The 19,296-nt window shown below is 43.3% G+C and overlaps 1 protein-coding gene across 1 annotated transcript in view; it reads left to right on the top strand.

Annotated features, from left to right (window-relative positions):
• The window catches only part of PARPBP (PARP1 binding protein), a 53,000-nt gene that overhangs the window by 21,577 nt on the left and 12,127 nt on the right, over positions 1-19,296 (top strand). The window contains exons 6-8 of the mRNA XM_073620317.1: positions 1,525-1,679; positions 11,167-11,350; positions 13,512-13,687. Of these exons, the coding sequence (XP_073476418.1) occupies positions 1,525-1,679; positions 11,167-11,350; positions 13,512-13,687 (515 nt within the window). The remainder of the gene's footprint in view (positions 1-1,524; positions 1,680-11,166; positions 11,351-13,511; positions 13,688-19,296) is intronic.

Genomic DNA, 19,296 nt, shown 5'->3' with positions numbered 1-19,296 from the left:
GGCGCGACTTCCGTATGCTTTTTCTTCGCTGTGCGAGCTCGCAGGGACAGGGGCACTTTAAAAAAATTTTTTTTATTTATTTATTTTTTTTTTTTTTACTTTTATAAATTGTGTTTTAAAAAAAAAAATTTTTTTTTTTTTTTTTTTACTTTTTATTGCTGTCACAAGGAATGTAAACATCCCTTGTGACAGTAATAGGTGGTGACAGGTACTCTTTATGGAGGGATCGGGGTCTAAAAGACCCCCCCATCCCTCCTTTACACTTCAAAGTATTCAGATCGCCGAAAACGGCGATTCTGAATACTGTGTACTTTTTTAAAATTCGGCTCCATTGGCAGCCGAGTAAACGGGAAGTGACGTCATGACATCGCTTCCGCGTTTACAACGAGAAGGCTGGAACGAAGCCGCCCACAGCTTCATTCCAGCCCGCCCCCAGCCGCCGAAGGTACCCGATTGGACACCGGGCCTCCCGATCGCACGGGAGGCCCGGTAACAGCAGCGGGAGGTGGGGGGGCGGGGGGATGTCCCCTCCCGCTCTTCCGGTATAACAACCGAGCGGCTTTTAGCCGCATCGGTTGTTATACTCGGGTAGCCGATCGCCCGCTGTTAACAACGGTACCGGGATGATGCCTGCAGCTGCGGGCATCATCCCGGTATAACCCCGGAAAGCCGAGTACGCATATCTGCGTACGGTCGGTGGGAAGGGGTTAAATTGCAATTAAGATTATCAAAGGGTCAACTCTTAAAGTTGAGTTCCACCCAAAAATGGAACTTCCACTTTTTGGAGGTGGTGTGTGGTGGTTTTTTTTTTTTTTTTTTTTTTTTTTTTTTTTTTTTTTGCGAACCTCCGCTTTTAAAAGCGGTGGTAAAGCTTTAAATAAAGAAACTAACCAACAAATCCTGCAAGGTAAAAGCATAATGTGCTAGCATGCATCGCATACTGCTACATTGTGAAAGACTTGCCTTGAAACAAAGCCCTCCAGCAGCGAACTGTCACCATTGCAGAGGCTTCCATTTTCACCTGGTTCAGGGGCTGTGGCCATTTGAATGGCTGAGTCGCAATGACATCACTCCCGCACATGGGAATTACAACTGCAGCACAGAGCTCTGACAGAACAGCACGGATATGCTATTTAGAGTGCATGCACCGGATGCTGCTACCTAGAATATCTCAAACAGTGCATGTTTAGGAGATAGGCTTGCCTGTAGGTAAAATACCGAAAGACCGAGTTTTAATATTAAGTCTTAGGACTCCATTCACGGTATCACTACTTCCACGTGGAGGGGTTGCATGCCTATTACTTTCAGATCAGCCCTTCAAAAAAGGTGCCATATATGTGTGCAAGAGACAGAGTAGACCTCAGACTTGACAGTCAGTGGTGACAACCGTCCTGTGTGCATTTAGTTCACTTGGAATGTGCTTGTTGTATAGTTATTATTCAAGACCACCTTCAATAAATAACACGCACTTTAGTGGTATCTTGTGTGGTTCTCTAAAACTAAAGCAGTGATTCTCTGTACTAGGTGGCAACATCATTTATAAGGACCCTGGAGCTTGGTGGAAAGGGCTATGCGCCATCTGAATCTGATCCATTAAGGAAACATTTGAAGGGCCTTTCTCTGTTTGTTCATTTTATTGACAAACTCAACGAAGTGCTTGGGGAAACACAAAATGCAAGGTAAATCCACTGTTTTTTCTTATGTCTTCTCGAGCCTCATATACTAGACTATTGTTCGTTGGTAACCTGCACACTCTGTGACTCATCTGTGTATTGCATGCTGAAAGCAGTTGTCTAAAGTCGTTAGGCATTGCACGTATAGCTGTGTTATGTGATGTGTCCCCAACGACTTTGGACATCTTTGAATCCTTTAAAGCAGGGATCTCCAAACTATGGCCCTCCAGCTGTTGCGGAACTACACATTCCCATGAGGCATTGTAAAACTCTGACATTCAGACATGACTAGGCATGATGGGAATTGTAGTCCTTGAACAACTCGAGAGCCATAGTTTTGGAGACCCCTGCACTTAGAGGATCGTTGCTTGCGTTTTAAAAGTCAGCAGGTGCAAATACTGTAGTTGCTAACCTTTTTTTAGCGTTCAAGTATTTGATGCCTTCTCTGAAGCCAATTCTTTGCAAGGGTTCAGATTACCAGGTTTACATCACTTCCTGATGTCTCAAAGCCGGCTCTCCACTGTGCATGATTGGTCCTGCAGCTTCCTGGGATTTGTGACGTGTCCCAGGAGGTTGCGAGCAGTGGAGGGGGCAGTCCAAGGTGACCTAATTCTCACTTAGATGAGGATTAATATATGTAGCAAAGTGGGGGCATTAAACGTCTTTTAATGACAGTGATTTTCTAGCATTTTCAGGCAATGAGTCCCTAACCACAGCTGTGGCATGTCCAGACTCCTGTATAATGTCTGCATTCTTTGACAGTCTTCTGTAGCATTACATAACTAAATATATACAGCTCCTGGGTGGTGATAGGGGCCACAGATTAGATCCCAATTTTTGCAAGCTGAAATTTCAAGTGGCATTAAACGAACAAACAAATCTATTGTGTTACAGCTTACTAATTAGATGTGGTGGCTGATTCGGGTTTTTCTTAAATTTTTTTTTTTTTTTTTTTTTTTTTAATATACAAACAAATACCGCAAATAGTGTGTTTGTGGTTTTTTTTTTTTTTTTTTTTTTTTTTTTTAATATACAAACAAATACCGCAAATAGTGTGTTTGTGGTTTTTTTTTTTTTTTTTTTTTTTTTTTTTTTTTTTTTTTGCTCTAAAATTTAGCAAACCGGTAATTTTTTGTTTTTCTCTGAGGCAGCACTGGTAGGCGACACTGATAATCAGTGCCCTAATTATCAGTGCCAATGTCCCTTTAACGCAAGCTGGGTATCTGGGGTTTTTTTTTTTTTTTTTTTTTTTTCCCTTTCTTCTTTCTTTCAGCATGAGGAAAGAGCTGATATTCTGCTTGTTCACTTCCATGATCAGCTGTCATTGGACACAGTTGATCACGTGGTAAAGGGCTGCTGTGATTGGCCCTATACCCCAACCTGTGATCAGCTGAGTCCAAAGGACTTGGCAATCACAGAGCGGGGCATGCGGGCAGCGCAGTCACGGGAGAATGGCCATGTACACCCTCAAGGCAAGCTAAGGCCGTGCTGTAGCCGACTCTCGACTGTAGTGTGGGCAGGAAGCAGTTAAACATTTTAGACCTGAAGATTCTATAAAACGATCAAAACATTTTATGTAGGTTCTGAAATCGGACACCGTAGAGAATAAACATAATGGTTGGTTTCTGTCACACGATATTACTGCACCAGTTTAGAAAGCACATACACTAAAGGCATACAAATGCAACAAAATGTCCAATTTTCTCCCTTCGCCTTTCAGGACTGCACCTTGGAGAGAGCGCAGCTCCACCTCTTGACAGGAAACACTGCGTGACAATGCCCCTTTAAAAAGCAGCTGCTTCCACCATGCCGTCAGTTTTAGTGTTTCCTCCGCCATGGTGGAAGCACTGCTTGGGGAACCAGAGGGGCTGTGCTCTCTCCAAGGAGAGAGACCAGCCCAGCTCCTTCCCACACATGAGGGGGGTGCTCCGGTGTCCCTTCCTTCTCTTTCTCACAGGAGTAATGGTCTGCCGGAAGTTTTCCACCCGGGGTGTTCGGGGGGCCGCGGTTGTGCTCAGTAAGAGCGTCCATGCCAGGCCTCTGCATGGCGGCGCCGAATCCTGGGCAGCGGATGACGCCAGTTCCAGTGGGTGGAGACTTCCGGCGGGGCGTAGCAGCGATTGGTTCCTGCTGCTGGAAAGCAGGAGGAAGGGGCGGGTCCTCTGGCCGGGACTTCCTTTTGTTTGGCACATGGAGCATTGTACACAGTGCAGCGGCTGCGGTTTTCACTATGGAGACAGCGGAATCGTCAGCAGCAATGGCGGGTGCAGGCACCCAGGTTCCCGGCCAGGCCCAGGTAGGAGAGGTGCAGTGGCACCTCTTTCCTTATGTCACTGGGTGTGTTTTTATCTTTATATGGTTCAAAGCCTGCTGTCTGCTATGGGGTAAAATTTTTCCATTAGCAGTTCACCAAAGGAGTGAGACTCTGGGCACTAAGGGCCCTTTCACACTGAGCCGGGGGCTCTGCACATTGCTGTGTGCAGGACGCTGTCGGTCTGAGCTGATGTCCAGCAAGTCTGGATACAAACCACCCAAGATACATTCAGCCTACATCAGTCACCCTCCTCCTATTCCTTTGAACCTTCTACAGTAGTTCTATCAGGACCCGCATTTGGCCTCAGTGGAATTTCAGATCCAAAACTTCCTTACGCCCCACATCTGTGGGCCTTTCCTCTAATTTTGAGGAATCAAATTATCTATATACATCCACACTTAGTCATCTTCATTTGCTATGCATGAAGTACTAACATCCTGGATACGTTAATCAACCCTTACCTATCACAACTGGGAAATACGCTGGATGGACAGACAGTGTCAGCGCCTTTGTTTTTAAACTGTTTTGGAATGCGAAGCTAGCCTACATAATGCCAATAAACCTTTGCTAAACTGACATCCACCCCTGAAGAAGGAGGCTAACCAACTCCGAAACGCGTCGGCTGCAAGTACATTGGTACCAATATTCCATATATGTATAAATGCATGAATCGCATTCCTTTCATTGTTTGTTATATTGCTATTGATGCTTTTATGATGTCTTTGAAATTAATAAATTATTTATATACTATACAATTTTCCTTATGTTTCTCCACATGTGCCTTTAAAGTCCACCATTAGGGGAACTTCCTTTTTGTTTGAATATTGATTTGAGAGATGCCTATCTCCATATACCAATAGCACCCCCATCACAAAGATTCCTGCGTCTCGCAGTCAATCTGGGGGGGAGGGGGGGGGGTTTGGCACCTGCAGTTTCGGGCTCTGCCTTTTCAGACTTTCCTCCTCCCCCAGGGTATTCACAAAGGTGATGGCGGAATCTTTTAACCCCCTGAGGCCGAAGGGGATTTCAATAGTACCCTATTTGGACGACCTGCTACTGTTTGCCGACTCAAAGGGTCAAGTAGAGGTCAACCTACTGACAGTTCAAACACATCTAAAGTTTGGGATGGCTTCTCAATCTTCAGAAGTCAAACCTAATACCATCTCAAAAGGTAAGGTTTTTGGGGTACGAAATAGACTCGATAGAACAGAGAAATTTTCTACCCCACGGAGAAAATGGAGAAGATGCAGTTGACCCTGAAAACGCTTCAATCCAACACCTAGATCTCTGTAAGACAAGCCATGTCCGCTCTGGAACTGTTGACAGAGGCAATTCCTTAGGTACAGTGGGCCAGGTTGCATGCCCGTCCTCTGCAATCAGATATTTTGATGAATTGGTCATACCAGGAACCTCTGGAGAAGAAATTCAACATGGAGGCAAGAGCAAAAAGATTGCTCTGGTGGAGGAGGAACCAAGGAAACATCTCAGAAGGGCTTCCTTGGGCCTTTCCGGTAACCAGAAGGCTGACCACAGATGCCAGCGCATAGGGATGGGGAGCTCATGTGGAAGAAAAAACAATTCAGGGAGTTTGGACCAAGCCAGAGGCGAGAAGATCTTCAAATTGGAGAGAGTTAAAGGCTGTTCACCTAAGCCTCCTCTCCTTTCAGGAATTTCTAGTGAATCAACATGTCCAAATATTGTCAGACAATATGACGGCAGTATTCTATTTAACAAAGCAAGGGGGCACAAAAAGCAGAACTCTAATGGGTCTAGCTCATCAGATCCTAAGATGGGCAGAGAACAATGTGCCCTCTCTATCAGCAGTCCATCTGAAGGGGACGGAAAACACCTTAGCAGATCAGCAGGAAAGAAATAAGGGAAGCAGAGTGGTCTGTCAGTCAGGAATTATTTGAAACAATTTCCAGGAGTTGTTATCCCCAGGTGGACCTCTTTGCAAAACAGGAAAATGCAAAAATACCAGTCTTCTTCTCTCTTCAGAGACAGGATCAAGCTCTCAGAGTAGATGCGTTAGCTCACAAGTGGGACTTCCATCTGTCCTACGCTTTTTTCCCTGGTTTCAACTAACACCAAAGGTGTTAGCCAAATTCAGATTGGAGTCCACGGAGCTAATATTAATAGCTCCTTATTGGCCGAAAAGACCCTGGTTTTCAACCTTGATGAACCTCTCAGTGAAACCTGCTTGGAGATTACCAATCAGGGCAGATCTGTTGAGTCAGGGCCAGATTCTCCATCCAGATCCAGCTTATCTCAAACTAACAGCTTGGTTTCTGAAGAACAAATCTTAAGACAGAAGGGTTTATCAGAGAAGCATATTTCTACCCTTCTTGCAAGTAGAAAAAAAGTGACGAGAGACATTTACTTTAAAGTCTGGAAGATCTATAATTCTTGGTGTTCCAGTAAAAACTTTGATTTTTGTACCACACTTTCAGTTTTAGAATTTCTTCAAGAGGGATTGGAGAAGGGGTTAGCAGCAAGTACGCTCAAGACTCAGGTAGCTGCTTTATCAGTTTTTTTGGAAAGAACCCTGTCAGGGGAACCTCCCTTTTTTTTTTTTTTTTTTTTTTTTTTTTTTTTTTTTTTTTTGGGCAATGGCAAAAGTAAAGCCTAGACCTGTTAGTTTTCCCAAATGGGATTTATCTTTAGTTCTTCAGGGACTGACTAAGGCACCGTTTGAACCCATAGAAGAAGCATTATGTTTTTTGACGTTAGACTATATTACTAGTAGCAGTAACTTCCGCACGTAGAATTAGTGAGTTACGAGCCCTTTATGAGATGTCTACAGGATAGGGTAGTCTTAAGGACGGATCCAGCATTTCTACCAAAGGTGGCTTCAGTTTTTCACCGTACACAGGAAATCATTCTCCCTACTTTTTGTCCTTTTTACCTTCGGGGGCAGGAGAAGAGGCTTTCCATACTCTTGATGTCAGGAGGTGTCTGCTTAAATATCTGGAAAGAACAAAGGAAATCAGAAAGTCATCTTCACTCTTTGTTTTAATGGAAGGTACTCACAAAGGAGGTAAAGCTTCCAAGAGCACCCTCGGAAGATGGTTAAAGCAAGCCATTAGAGGCATACAAATCTTTTGGGTCTGGAACCTCCGGAAGGGGTATTGCCTCATTCTACTCGAGCAGTGGCAGCATCATGGGCAGAAAGGGCCGGGGCATCTCCTGAGCAAATCTGCAAAGCTGCCACATGGTCCAGTTTTTCGACCTTCATAAGGCACTACCGCTTGGATCTACTATCAGCCTTGGACCAATCATTTGGTAGGAAGGTTTTACAGGCAGTAGTCCCACCCTGAAGTAAGTTTCTCGGTTATCCTCTCCAAGGTGCTGTCCTGAAAGGCGAAGGGAGAAAACCTTAGTTAGACTTACCGGTGACGGTATTTCTACGAGCCTTTCAGGACAGCAGCCTACTTCCCTCCCTTGGTTATCATATGTAAAGTATAATTATAGGACCTGGTAATTGTCTGATTATATTTTCCAGCATGTCGGAGGATTTCTCGGTAACAACTGACGGCATGGTGGAAGCAGCTGCTTTTTAAAGGGGCGTTGTCACGCAGTGTTTCCTGTCAAGAGGTGGAGCTGTGCTCTCTCCAAGGTGCTGTCCTGAAAGGCTCATAGAAATACCGTCACGGCTAACTAAGGGGGGTTTTTTTTTTTTTTTTGGTAAAATATTAGATATGGTTGCAACGAGCAAATGGAATAGAAATTAAAATGGATGGGGGGCTGCTGTGTGGGTAGAGGGCAGCAGTTTGGTGTTCTTTTGTACCTGCCACCACATTACTACTTTATCCTGTAGTGTAATGAAGGTAAATGGGAGGGACCACTAAGTGCAGCAGAGGGAGGGGTAAGTTTAATTTTTTTTTTTTTACCTGACATGCTTGCTTTCAGATTGCAGGGCGCATAAGTTCGAGTCTTTTAAAACAAAATTCTGCACACCTCATTATTGGGCCTTTCTGTGTTTTAAAAGACTTCCTTAAGATGGCAGTCAAGAAAATTTTCAGACCATATGTGTGTTTTTGTTTTATAAATTGTCTTAACAGTTGTCCAGACCAGTAGAAAATGTGACATTCTTTCTAGTTTTTGGAATTGTAATTATGAATATGTTTTAACAGGCATTTGGAATTCGTCCATAGCCCTATTTTCTCACTAGAGTGCTTTAGTCTTTTTTCCAGTAAAGGGTGTTTTTTTTTTTTTCTTCAGAGAATATGCACTTAGAGATGTTTAAATCATTCACTGGTTTTGTGTGTTGTGATTTATGCATTCAAGAAAATATTAGCTATGGAGAACAGTTTTTGGTACATAAACTTTTTAAACTCACAATGGCCCTTAATGCTTATTTTTATTTTTCCCTTTGTGATATGTTCCTGTAACTCACAAGCAGTTCCATGCCATGCGCCAAAGAATGGTGTTTTTCTTTGTTTGGCTAAAAATATATAAACTATAAATGGAAAGCAGTGGGGAGAATTCAATAAAGCATTTATGGCACTTTTTTGGCAGTATGGTACAATTTTTAAAAATGTTATGAGCCAAATTCATGAAAGCCCTGCAACAGTTTTGGTTAACAGCTATGACCTGTACTTCAGAATCTTGAAGGTTTTAGATGTGTAACATTTACAATGTGTTGCTATGCTGCAGTTTATAGATACAAAACAAAAAAGGGGGGCAAAAAAAAAAAACTTCAGGTAATTAAGACCAACTTAAAGTTGGAATACAGACAGACCAGAGTTATTTGGGAGTTGTGTATTTGATCCATTGGTTGCTAGGACTCGACAACCAATGACATAGGGCTGAACTTGGCCAGTGGGTGGAGCCTGATGGGGATACTGAGTCCACATGCCTTTGTGATTGGCAGTGAGTGGATTCCCTAGCTGCTACTGTACTGAACAGTGGCTATGGAATAGAACCACTACCTTCTGCCGTAAAATCCCAAGGGAGACGGATCTAAAGGGGAATTGGTTTAAGTTCTCCATGAGGCTCTGCCTACCCCACAACAAATTGCCTCTGGGCCTTCCTGTGTGACGGATGCAGTGACTGAGCAGGGAGCATCACTGAGCCTCTGTATCAAGCTCAGGTGCACTGAGCTGGACAGAGTGTCTGGCTTAGACACTACAGCCTTAATTTTTTTTTTTTTTTTTTTTTTTGGCATAAATATTGCTTTTAGGGCAAATGTGATGCATTTTCTTAAATGGGGACTCCTCAAATAAGCTATGCCATCTATGTGGTAGGCCTAAAGTGTGTGTAAATATAATATCGAGAGCAAACAAACACATGGAACTCTCATCACTTGGAGTATCTGAGCCTAATCCTATTTTCAGTCTTGTTCCAATTTTTTTTTTTTTTTTTCCCTTCTCTGGACAAGCCCCTGCTTTTTGAGCTAAAAATTGGACTCTGTAGTCCAGGGACCAACCAGCTGTGGGGGTGTGTGTTTTTGTTTGTTGTGTGGTGTTTTTTTTTTTTTTTTTTTTTTTTTTTATTTTGGTATGCACCCGTAAGGAGCCCTTTCTTCATTAAAGTTGTTTTGAGGCCATTGCTTCTCTTCTTTCTCAGGTGTTTTTCTTTATTCAGCTAGACATGTTGTGCTTCTTTCTGTCCTACTCATGTGCATCATCTGAAAGTTTTCGTTCTGTTGGAATATGGTATGGGCTGGTTGATTTTTCTCTCAGCTGTTACACGTTCTCCAATGCCAGTTTTGGGTTGACTGGTGCTTCATGTTCTCCAATTTCTTTTAAACCCTTCCTTGACCTGTTACAGGGGTTACTTTAGTGTTTGCTGTGTTGCACACCCCTCATTTGGACCGCTTTTGGATGTCCATGATTTAAGACAGTTTCTGTGTCCTGTAATGTAAAATTATGAAAATGATTTTTGACTTGCGAGTATATTGTTTCTTGGAGTACACTTCTCTTCCCTCCTGTTCTTATGATCTTCCTATTGCTCGCTACAAAACTTGGTGGTGGTAAACCCATGACCTGGCATTCACTATATCTGGTACACAGAACATGGAAATGCAATAGTATGAGTAAATTTAAACTGATCAATACCTTTTTATCAGTTAGAGCAGTCTTGTAACTTCCATCAGTGTCTGGTTAAAGCTTGTAGGAGGAGGCAGTTTTCATTCTGCTCTGACTGTCCTATGAGGCTGCAGGACCCCTAACCCTCTGTCTAGACAGTGCTGATTGGCTCTGTGCTGTTCACATGCACCCTCCCCAAGAAGAATATCTCTAGAAATACACACCAAACTGAGCATGTGTAGCTTGTCCTATAGACCCTGTTCTATCAGGGGATGGTTTTGGGACTGTGGAAGGAGGAGGAACAGAGGACAGAATCCAGCATCCTTTTTACACAATGCAAAGGATTAACCCCCTAGGTTCTATAGTGAGTATAACCAGCATGCTTTACTGATTTTACTGTTGTGGGTTTAGTAACACTTTAAGCTTACTGGGAGTAGAAAAGCTGGTTTATGGGATGTCCCTGCAGCTTTTCTTTTTTGCATTGGTGCAATCAGTTGAAGGTAGCTGCATGTAACTCATGGTTAACAATAGGGGGTCATGTACAGTTAGTTCAAGAAATTGATTTTTATTGGCAAGTCAAAAATATTGTTTTTCAGCTCAATAGTTTGGCTTTATAGGATAACTGTACATTTTAACTATACATTCTCTTAAACTATGCTTCCAATATCTATTTTTTTCCAGGATTTGAACTTGTCACTTTGCCCTGCATTCAGAGTGTGCTTGGTAATTTTTTACTTAATGCCAGAGCAGTTTGTTAAAGTCAGTCAAAACTTTTTTGTTTGTTTTGGAGAGAGGGAGCTTTTATTACTGTTAATTTGTTGAGATTTCTTTTCACTTACTGCGATGGTGTTCATATTCCTAGTAATGGGGATTGAAGCTAATTCTCCTGAGTAGGCACAGCAATAAAATCAGCTGCTGACTCTCCCAGCACGCTTTGCAAAACTCAAAGGGTGGAAGGAGAGGAAAGTTTGGATAGAATTCTGCTATACCTGTCTTCGGTACTTTAAAAGACACACTGGAATACATTTTTCAACCGTTCCAGTTTGCTGGTTAATGTAGTAATTGCGTGGTGTGTTTTTCTTCTTCCTTTTTTTTTTTTTTTTTATTTTTTTTTAATATGATTTGGTTGGGTCTTTCCTATGTCTTTCAGAACTGCAGCAGATCGGATTTTGTCAGCCATTAAGATGCATCTTATAAAGGGAAGAGGCAGTGGGGATCTCTTTAGTGAAGCTGTGATGGAAGTTGCACACAATTTGGATCTGAGAATTAAAAACCTTATTAATTTATCTAGTGAAGTGAAGCATGAGAGCTCCGCAGGAATCAGTCCAGCACGGGTAAGCTTTTTGCTGCATTTTTCTTTATAATCCTTCGTATAGGTATTTCATTCTTTTATTCTAGAACTGCTGAAATTCCAGGATGCCACTGAAGGAATGCCGTGGTGTCTGGCACAAAACCATCAGTAGCAGATCCTTTATCAAGTCCTGTAATTTGTGAGGTAGGGTCTCCATGGTTTGGACTTGTTGTTTTTCCAGCACATCCCGCAGATGCTTGATCTGGAGAATTTAGAGTGCAATTCAACACCTCAAACTTGTGTACATCAGACCTGGCTACCTTCTCCCATTGCTCTTGTGTTCTAATTATGATGCTCAAGTGCACATTGTAAGCGCTTTTGGCTGTGGACGCAGGTTGGTATGAGCATCTGGACCGGTCTGCGGCTATGCAGCCTCATATGCAACAAATTGTGATGCACGACAGTGCCGGGACAAGGTCATGGCGAAGATGAAACCCCCCCCCCCCCCGTGAAAAGTTAGTTCCTACAGACAATGGAATATATACTAATGCATCAGTGACAGTGCATTAACTCCCTTCCTGCTGCATATTACCAATACCATTGCTAATTAAGCAAACTCTCCTCAGACTGCAGACATGATACAAGAGATCAATGCAGTCTCACCAGTGCCCATCAAATGCAGCCTACCGCTGCCATAATTGCACCCTTAATGTGCCCATAATCGCAGCCTCTCTGTGCCATAATCGCAGCCTCTCTGTGCCCATAGTTTCATCCTCTCTCTTTGTGCCCATAATCGCAGCCTCTCTGTGCCCATAGTTTCAGCCTTTTTGTGCCCATAATCGCAGCCTCTGTGCCCATAGAGAGAGTCTCTCTCTCTCTCTCTCTCTCTCTCTCTCTCTCTCTCTCTCTCTCTCTCTCTCTCTCTCTCTCTCTCTCTCTCTCTCTCTCTCTCTCTCTCTCTCTCTCTCTCTCTCTCTCTCTCTCTCTCTCTCTCTCTCTCTCTCTCTCTCTCTCTCTCTCTCTCTCTCTCTCTCTCTCTCTCTCTCTCTCCCTCCAAGTTCCCGCCCCCCTAGACTGGCTCGTGTGATAGGCGAACACTGATTCAATCTGCTACCACATGAGCCAGTCTGGGGGGGCGGGTCCTTTTTTACGGCGCCGCTGAACACAGACCTAGCTGTGTGACACACAGCGCTCCCGGCGCTGTGTGTCAAACAAGAGGAGGAGGTGGGAGGGGAGCACTGCAGCCACAGATCAAAGCGGTCTGTAGCGTGGCCTCTACTGCGCCCCCCCCCCCTTCCTCCAGTAAATGGTCCCGCCCAGGGCATCCCCCCTTCTGCCCACCCCTTGTACCGGCCCTGATGCACGATGTTCTGACACCTTTCAATTGAAACCAGCATTAAAGTGATTCTAAAGGCAAAATCTAGAAAAAAAAAGACCTACTGCTTGGATAATCTCAGTCAAGTTCTAGACCTCTCGGGAGTGTTTTTCACAGGGGAAACTGCAGACCCAGAAACAATCAGACTCTCTGGTTTTGTATGAGAGGCCTGTTCCCTTTGCCCACTTCTCTATCCAGAAAGCTTGGTGGCTCAGGAATTTGGCTATGGAATTGGTGGTCCTTCCCTTTTGGTGTGTGTGTGTGTGTGTGTGTGTGTGTGTGTGTGTTTGTTTTCACCTGGTGATCTAGCCGGTAACACCCTTCCTGTATAGGAATGAGGACAGCAGTGTTTTAATGTCTTAGCAGATTTAAATACACTAAATTATTGACACCAAACTCCAGCTCACACTTTATAATCAGTTACACCAAACAGTATATATATATATATATATATATATATATATATATATATATATATATATATATATATATATATATATATATATATATATATATATATATATATATATTAATATAATATAATATAATATAATTTTATATTATAAACAACCCTGCTGGCTTCATCACCAGATGAAAATCGAGCCTAAAAAAAAAAATGAATGCTGCCATCGCATCTTAATTGGTATGCTGCAATATAATTGCCTCTGGGTTTAATATTACTTTTAATATGCAATATTTCACGCTTGGCCAGCTAAAAATGTATGCATTTCATTCCTAATATAAAGAGTCTGTACTAAACATTTCCTTTAATACAAAAAGACAAGGGGTTGTGTCTTAAAGTATGATGGAATTGTTTTTCTCTTTACAGCCTAGAATTCATGCAATCAACCGAGGCACAGCTTTATGTGGTAGGGAAACCATAAAAACATTGCTAGTACTTCTGGATGAAGAAGCTGCCAATCCACCCAGCAAAAACAAAGCAGACTTATTATATGCTGAAGACTCCACCCTCTTTGGATCCATTTCTATTCTATCACTTTTTAGGTATGTAGAGTTTTGATAAGTACTTTCCCATAAACCATATGATGAGCAAAGTTAAAGTGGAGGTCCGCCCACCCCTACAAATAGCTAATAGGACACTTGCCTGTCCTGGAGTCCAGCGATGTCGGCACCGCAGCTGATGTTTCCATTAGCTGTCGGGGGCTGCCGCTGCCATTGCCGATAAGGGAACCTGGCAGCAAAGCATTACGGCTTTAGGCCGGTTCCCTGCTGCGCATGCGCGAGGTACTGCTGCGCTCTTCTACTGGCCTGGCAGCAGGGGAAGGAAGATGGAGGAGACAAATAAGTGGAAGTTCCACTTTTGGATGGAACTACTTTAACCCCTTCAGATCTGCGCTATAGCCGAATGACTACTATAGCACGGAACTATTTTGCTGGGAGGCCGTCAATAGACGTCCTCCCCTTTGCATGCTCCCGATGAGACTCGGTCAATGAGGCTCGGGTGATCACAGATCGGAGTAAGGGGCCGATCCTGGCCCCTTACCACGTGATCAGCTGTCGGCCAATGACAGCTGATCACGTGATGTAAACAGAAGATCGGTAATCGTGTGGTGGGGTTTTTTTTTTTTTTTTTCCCCTCCCTCGTCTCCCCCCCCCCCCCCCCCCCCCATTAGGTTAGTCTGTTATGATTTCTGTACAAAAAATACACACAAAAAAAACTAGCGGTGCGCTGATTAACAGTCAAGTCAAAGGGTGCTGCTCTCTGGATCCTCTGGGTGGCAGCAACACTTCTAGACAAAACATGAACGCAAAGCTGCCCTAGTGTAACTCTGCTTTTAATATGGTAAAGTTAAAAACACTACAATGGTCAAACTGGCATTGTCTGAAGATGAATGCAGCATAAGGATTCCACTGTGGCCATACTCCTATAACCACCTCAAGATCTCGACAGGGGAAGAGGGAGCTGTGGACATTCAACCTAGCTGCCCGGATTCTGGCAGCACATCCGAGGCTATCCACCACCACGCTCAACATGCAGATCCTAATGTGCATGAGTCTGGTCCAGCCGGCGCTGCTCTTCGCGGACAAATGAGCAGGATACAGAGGGGAAGAGTGGGGACGTCGCACAGTTGCCATGACAATGCGTTTCAGAACCATGGCCACCTTCCTCAGGTAACTCGCCAATTTATAGAGGAAGAGAGCTGTGCTCATGGTGATGCCTCCCCCTGTGTTTTGTTATGGTTTCTGTTAACACCTTCCCGCTGCCACCTCACGTCCCTTATAGGGGATCTAAAGGCTGAGAGGTGGAGATGGGCATTCAGATCATGTAAGTATGATTGGCGGTCACATGATCTGAAGCTCCCATTTGCAAGTACACATTGGGAACCTTCTAGTTTCACTTTAGTTATTGTGCCAGGAGCGCGCAATAAGCGTGCTCTCATCACAGTAAATGGTACACTATGGAAGCATATATGCGGCTGCTCGGTGGTGAAGACCAACTGTTGAGGCCGCATGTATGCATACAGCCTGTGGAAAGAGGTTAAACAATAAATATACTTTCAAAGTGCACATATTTTTGCCCTGACTTAAACAATGCCACCCTCCCCCTCCACAGATGTACATTACTGAGATTTCATGACCAGTTTGTTTCGTTATTCAGTGCGTGTGCCATATAGATCCGTAGACTTTCTATGGGGCTGTGCAGCCAGATGAGGGAGCCCTTCACTACTAGAGAACTGTAAAGTGACATTATACAACCTATTCAATAAAAATGATCATAAAACTGTTAAGGTAAACCAATATTGCCTAGCAATATTTTATAAATTACAAAAAATTGCTTTTAGATCCATGTGACACCTTGGGCCTCATGCACACTGGACTTTTGATGCTGCAGAGCTAATGTGGTAAATGGAATTCTCTACATGCTGGAACTCCTACATGTGTATTACCCACAGGAACTTTGGATTACACAAACCATGTGTGCAGAAAATCAACTTATTTTCTTTAAGCCTATTAGAAATAAAAATCTTCTTCCTCCTTCTTTTTTTTTTTTTTTTTTTTTTTTTTTTTTTCTTTTGTCATTGGTGATAACTTAAAGGACAAACCTTTCCCACATGCAAAAAAAATCCCAATTTGATCAAAACAAAAAATTAACAATGGGTGGGTTCACAATATTTAAGAGTGTATGTGTACATACATACGTGTATATAATTTTTTTTTTTTTATATGTAAATTAAAATCTGGCAAAAGCCCAATGTAGACTGCCTCAAATCCTTCTGTCTCCATGTAAACCCAAACAGACTCTATGTTGACACCACGGCTCTGTGGGGCCAAACCATCTCAGTTCCAGGACTTCGTTCTTCTTTACGCTGAAGATGGTTCTTAATGACAATAGCTGTATGTTTGGGGCCATTGTCCTGCTGCAAAATAAATTTGGAGCCAATCGCACGCCTCCCTGATGGAATAGCATGATGGGATAAGTACCTGCCTGTGTTTCTCAGCATTGAGGACACCGTTGATTCTAACAATCTCCAACTCAATTTGCAAAAATGCAGCCCCAGCCTTGCAAGGAACCTCCACCATGCTTCACTGTTGCCTACAGACACTCATTGTACCGCTCTCCAGCCCTTTTGCAAACTAACTGCCTCCTACTACAACCAAATATTTCACATTTTTTGACTCCTCAGTCCAGAGCACCTGCTGCCATTTTTCTGCACACCCAGTTCCTGTGTTTTCCTGCATAGTTGAGTCGCTAAGCCTTGTTTCTACAGCCTACAAATAAAAACCTAGGTAGTGGGGTACAGAAAAATGGAGGCAGGTGTATGTAATCAATTTTCCCTGTGGAGATCTACTGTGTATGTAGATTTATAATAAGCGTGTGACTTCCAGACCTCTACAAGTAAGGATGCAGAAACCATAGAAGTATTCTTTGGAAGCGGAGATGGCCAAAAACTGGTCTCTAAAATCTCTCCTCCACCCTAAAACTTGTATACGGTGGAGAGAGACCAGTTTCGTGCTTGAGACTTTGAAGGATACCAAATTTGGGATTATACCAGTATACTAATTTCTTTCTTTTTTTTTTTTTTTTTTTTCCCTCATAAGATTAAGGCATCTGACCAATACAATATCGTAAACATTGCCCTAAATGTGACCTGCTAGGAGCTTTCTTAACTCATTGTCTATAGGAGTGAATCCTATATATTTTTTTTTCTTTCTTTTTTAAAAAAAAAAAAAAAAAAAGTTTGAAATTTTCACATTACAGGAAAGAAGCACGTATATAACTTGGAGCTCCAGTATCTGATTCACAATTATGAACATAAGAGAACCAAAATTTGAGCGCTAAAAAGGGAATGGAGGGGGAGGTGACGGGAAGTATATTTACCCGTAAACAACATGACCTAATATTTCAAAGTGAAACAACACAGATATTATTACTTTCAGCAGTGGAAGCAATGTTGGGTAAATCTGAGTGGCGATCTTGGGACATGACGACAATAACCGATAAATCAACCTATTTAGAATCTAAGATCTTGAATCCTCAAAGAGCTTCAAAGGTGTGGCATTTCTAAGGTGGTAGAAAGATGGAGGGATCTGATAAGTTGGATTTTTAAAGTTTACCTAGGGAGTTTAAGAGGTCTTGTGTTAGATACCAGTCCGTGAATTTAAATGGGTGCGTAATATCCAGCAGCTCCTTTTTTGGGTGAACGTGACCTCCATATATTTACGCCATCTTGCAAAGAAGCGTGAAGTAGAACGGAAGTTTAGTACAATGGTGTCCAGCTTCAAGGTTGAAGAGCAATAACGTTAAGTGTTCCACAGCTGGAACGCTGGGTGGTGTTGGTTTAATCCAATGGGACATGATCGTTCTACAAGCAACTAGGAGAGTTATGAGTCCATTGTGTAAAGTTGCGTGAGTCTGCTGATGATGTGGAAGGTAGTGGTTCACATCCAAATATACACAATAACGGATTGTTGTGTAACTGGATCTTATTGATTTTGAAGATGTATACTAGCACGCGTTCCAATATCTAGTAATGGTTGGACATTCCCAGAGGTGGTGGAGTAATGTAGGACGTGGTAGTGAACACCAGGGGCATTGTGCTTGTGTAGAGTCTGCCTTATTGGTGCGGCATGGGTAATATGCCCTGTGGATAACTTTAAATTGCGCTTTTTCACGCCACTTCTCTGAGATTTGTGAGTTTGTGAATGCGCCACCACAGCAAGACCGTAGATAGGCTAGAATTTGCTGATAATGGAATATGTGTGATGTCTGCAATGCAAATTCTCATGAGAGGTTTTGTAAAGACTTGAATTCACCAGGTTTGCCTTGATACAGGGAGGTTATGTTAGTGAGTCCATGGGTGCACCATAGGGTAAAGGCTTTATGCATGATTGATGGAAGGAACATAGGCTTGCCTTGAATGGTTAAATAGCAGGATATTCTCGAGGGTAGCCCCAGCAGTCTTCGCACTTCTCTCCACACATTTGTCTTTGATAAGAACACTTGTTTTACGGTCAGAGTGTGTGGAGAGGCCAGGGTGCTCAAGTATATTTTCTTTATTTTACATCACGGGACACAGAGCACCATAGTAATCACTATGTGGGTATATAGGCACCTTCAGGTGATGGACACTGGTATACCCAATACAGGAAGTTCACTCCCTATATAACCCCTCCTCCTCCTACCAGGAGTACCTCAGTTGTGTGGGGGTTTTTTTTTTTTTTTTTTTTTGCCAGTGTCTAAGGTGTTGTCACGAGTGAAGATGTGCTCTGAAGAGCTCCGCTGGAGGGTTCCTTGCTGGATTTAAACAGCCTCCATAGACTGGATCCATCCAAAGTGCCACTGTGGCCAAGGTGGATGGTACCCGGGCGTCGTATATGAAACACAAGGTTTTGCCTGTAATGTCTCTCCTTGCAGGGCAGGACCCAGGGCTTTTTGGTCATGTTTACATTGCCTAAAGATTTTCCTGGCGGGGTGCTAATACAGGTCCAAGTGAGTGGAACCCCGATAAAAAGGGACCCGGTCCTTTTGGTTTTTTTTTTTTTTTTTTTTGTTCCATGAGTAAAATGTTGTATGCCTTGAAGTCTCCACTAGAGGGAGTAAATGCACATACCTTGATACGTTGCTTCTCAGTCAGCTCAGTATCCAGCTAAAACAGCGTGTGTGTGTGTGGTCTCGGCAGCCAGGGGGGATTCTTAGTTGAACAAAGTTTGGCATGTTCTTCTCCCCCATGGGGGAACTAAGGGGCTGGGGGTACAGCAGCAGTTTGTACACTACCCCCCCCCCCCCCCAGAAGGGGGGTGCGGTAGTGGCTTCCCTGTGTTGTATTTACCTCGCAGCTTTGCATGCCTAACGGAGTCAGTGAAAGATTCCCCACATAGCCATGTCAGTGTTACAAATAAAGATATTGTCCTGCCATTGCCCCAGCCCTGGTACATACTAGATTTTATTTTTTCAATTAGGCGGTCACAGAGCCTCCCCTTCTACAGGCACTGGCAGACCCGAATGCCGTCCGTGCACGCCTGGACTGCTGTTCATTTTGAAACGGGGGGGGGGTTGTGGCTTAGGCGTGGCACCGTGTGCTGGACGTAGCGTCCACGTGTAGCACATGGTGCAGATGCTGGGGACGCCGAGCAGAGAACGCACCTGAGTC

The sequence above is a fragment of the Aquarana catesbeiana genome, linkage group LG03 (assembly GCF_042186555.1).
Source record: "Aquarana catesbeiana isolate 2022-GZ linkage group LG03, ASM4218655v1, whole genome shotgun sequence".
Lineage (NCBI taxonomy): Eukaryota > Metazoa > Chordata > Amphibia > Anura > Ranidae > Aquarana > Aquarana catesbeiana.
The sequence above is the reverse complement of the archived record's forward strand: the minus strand, read 5'-3'. Positions and strand labels throughout refer to the sequence as shown.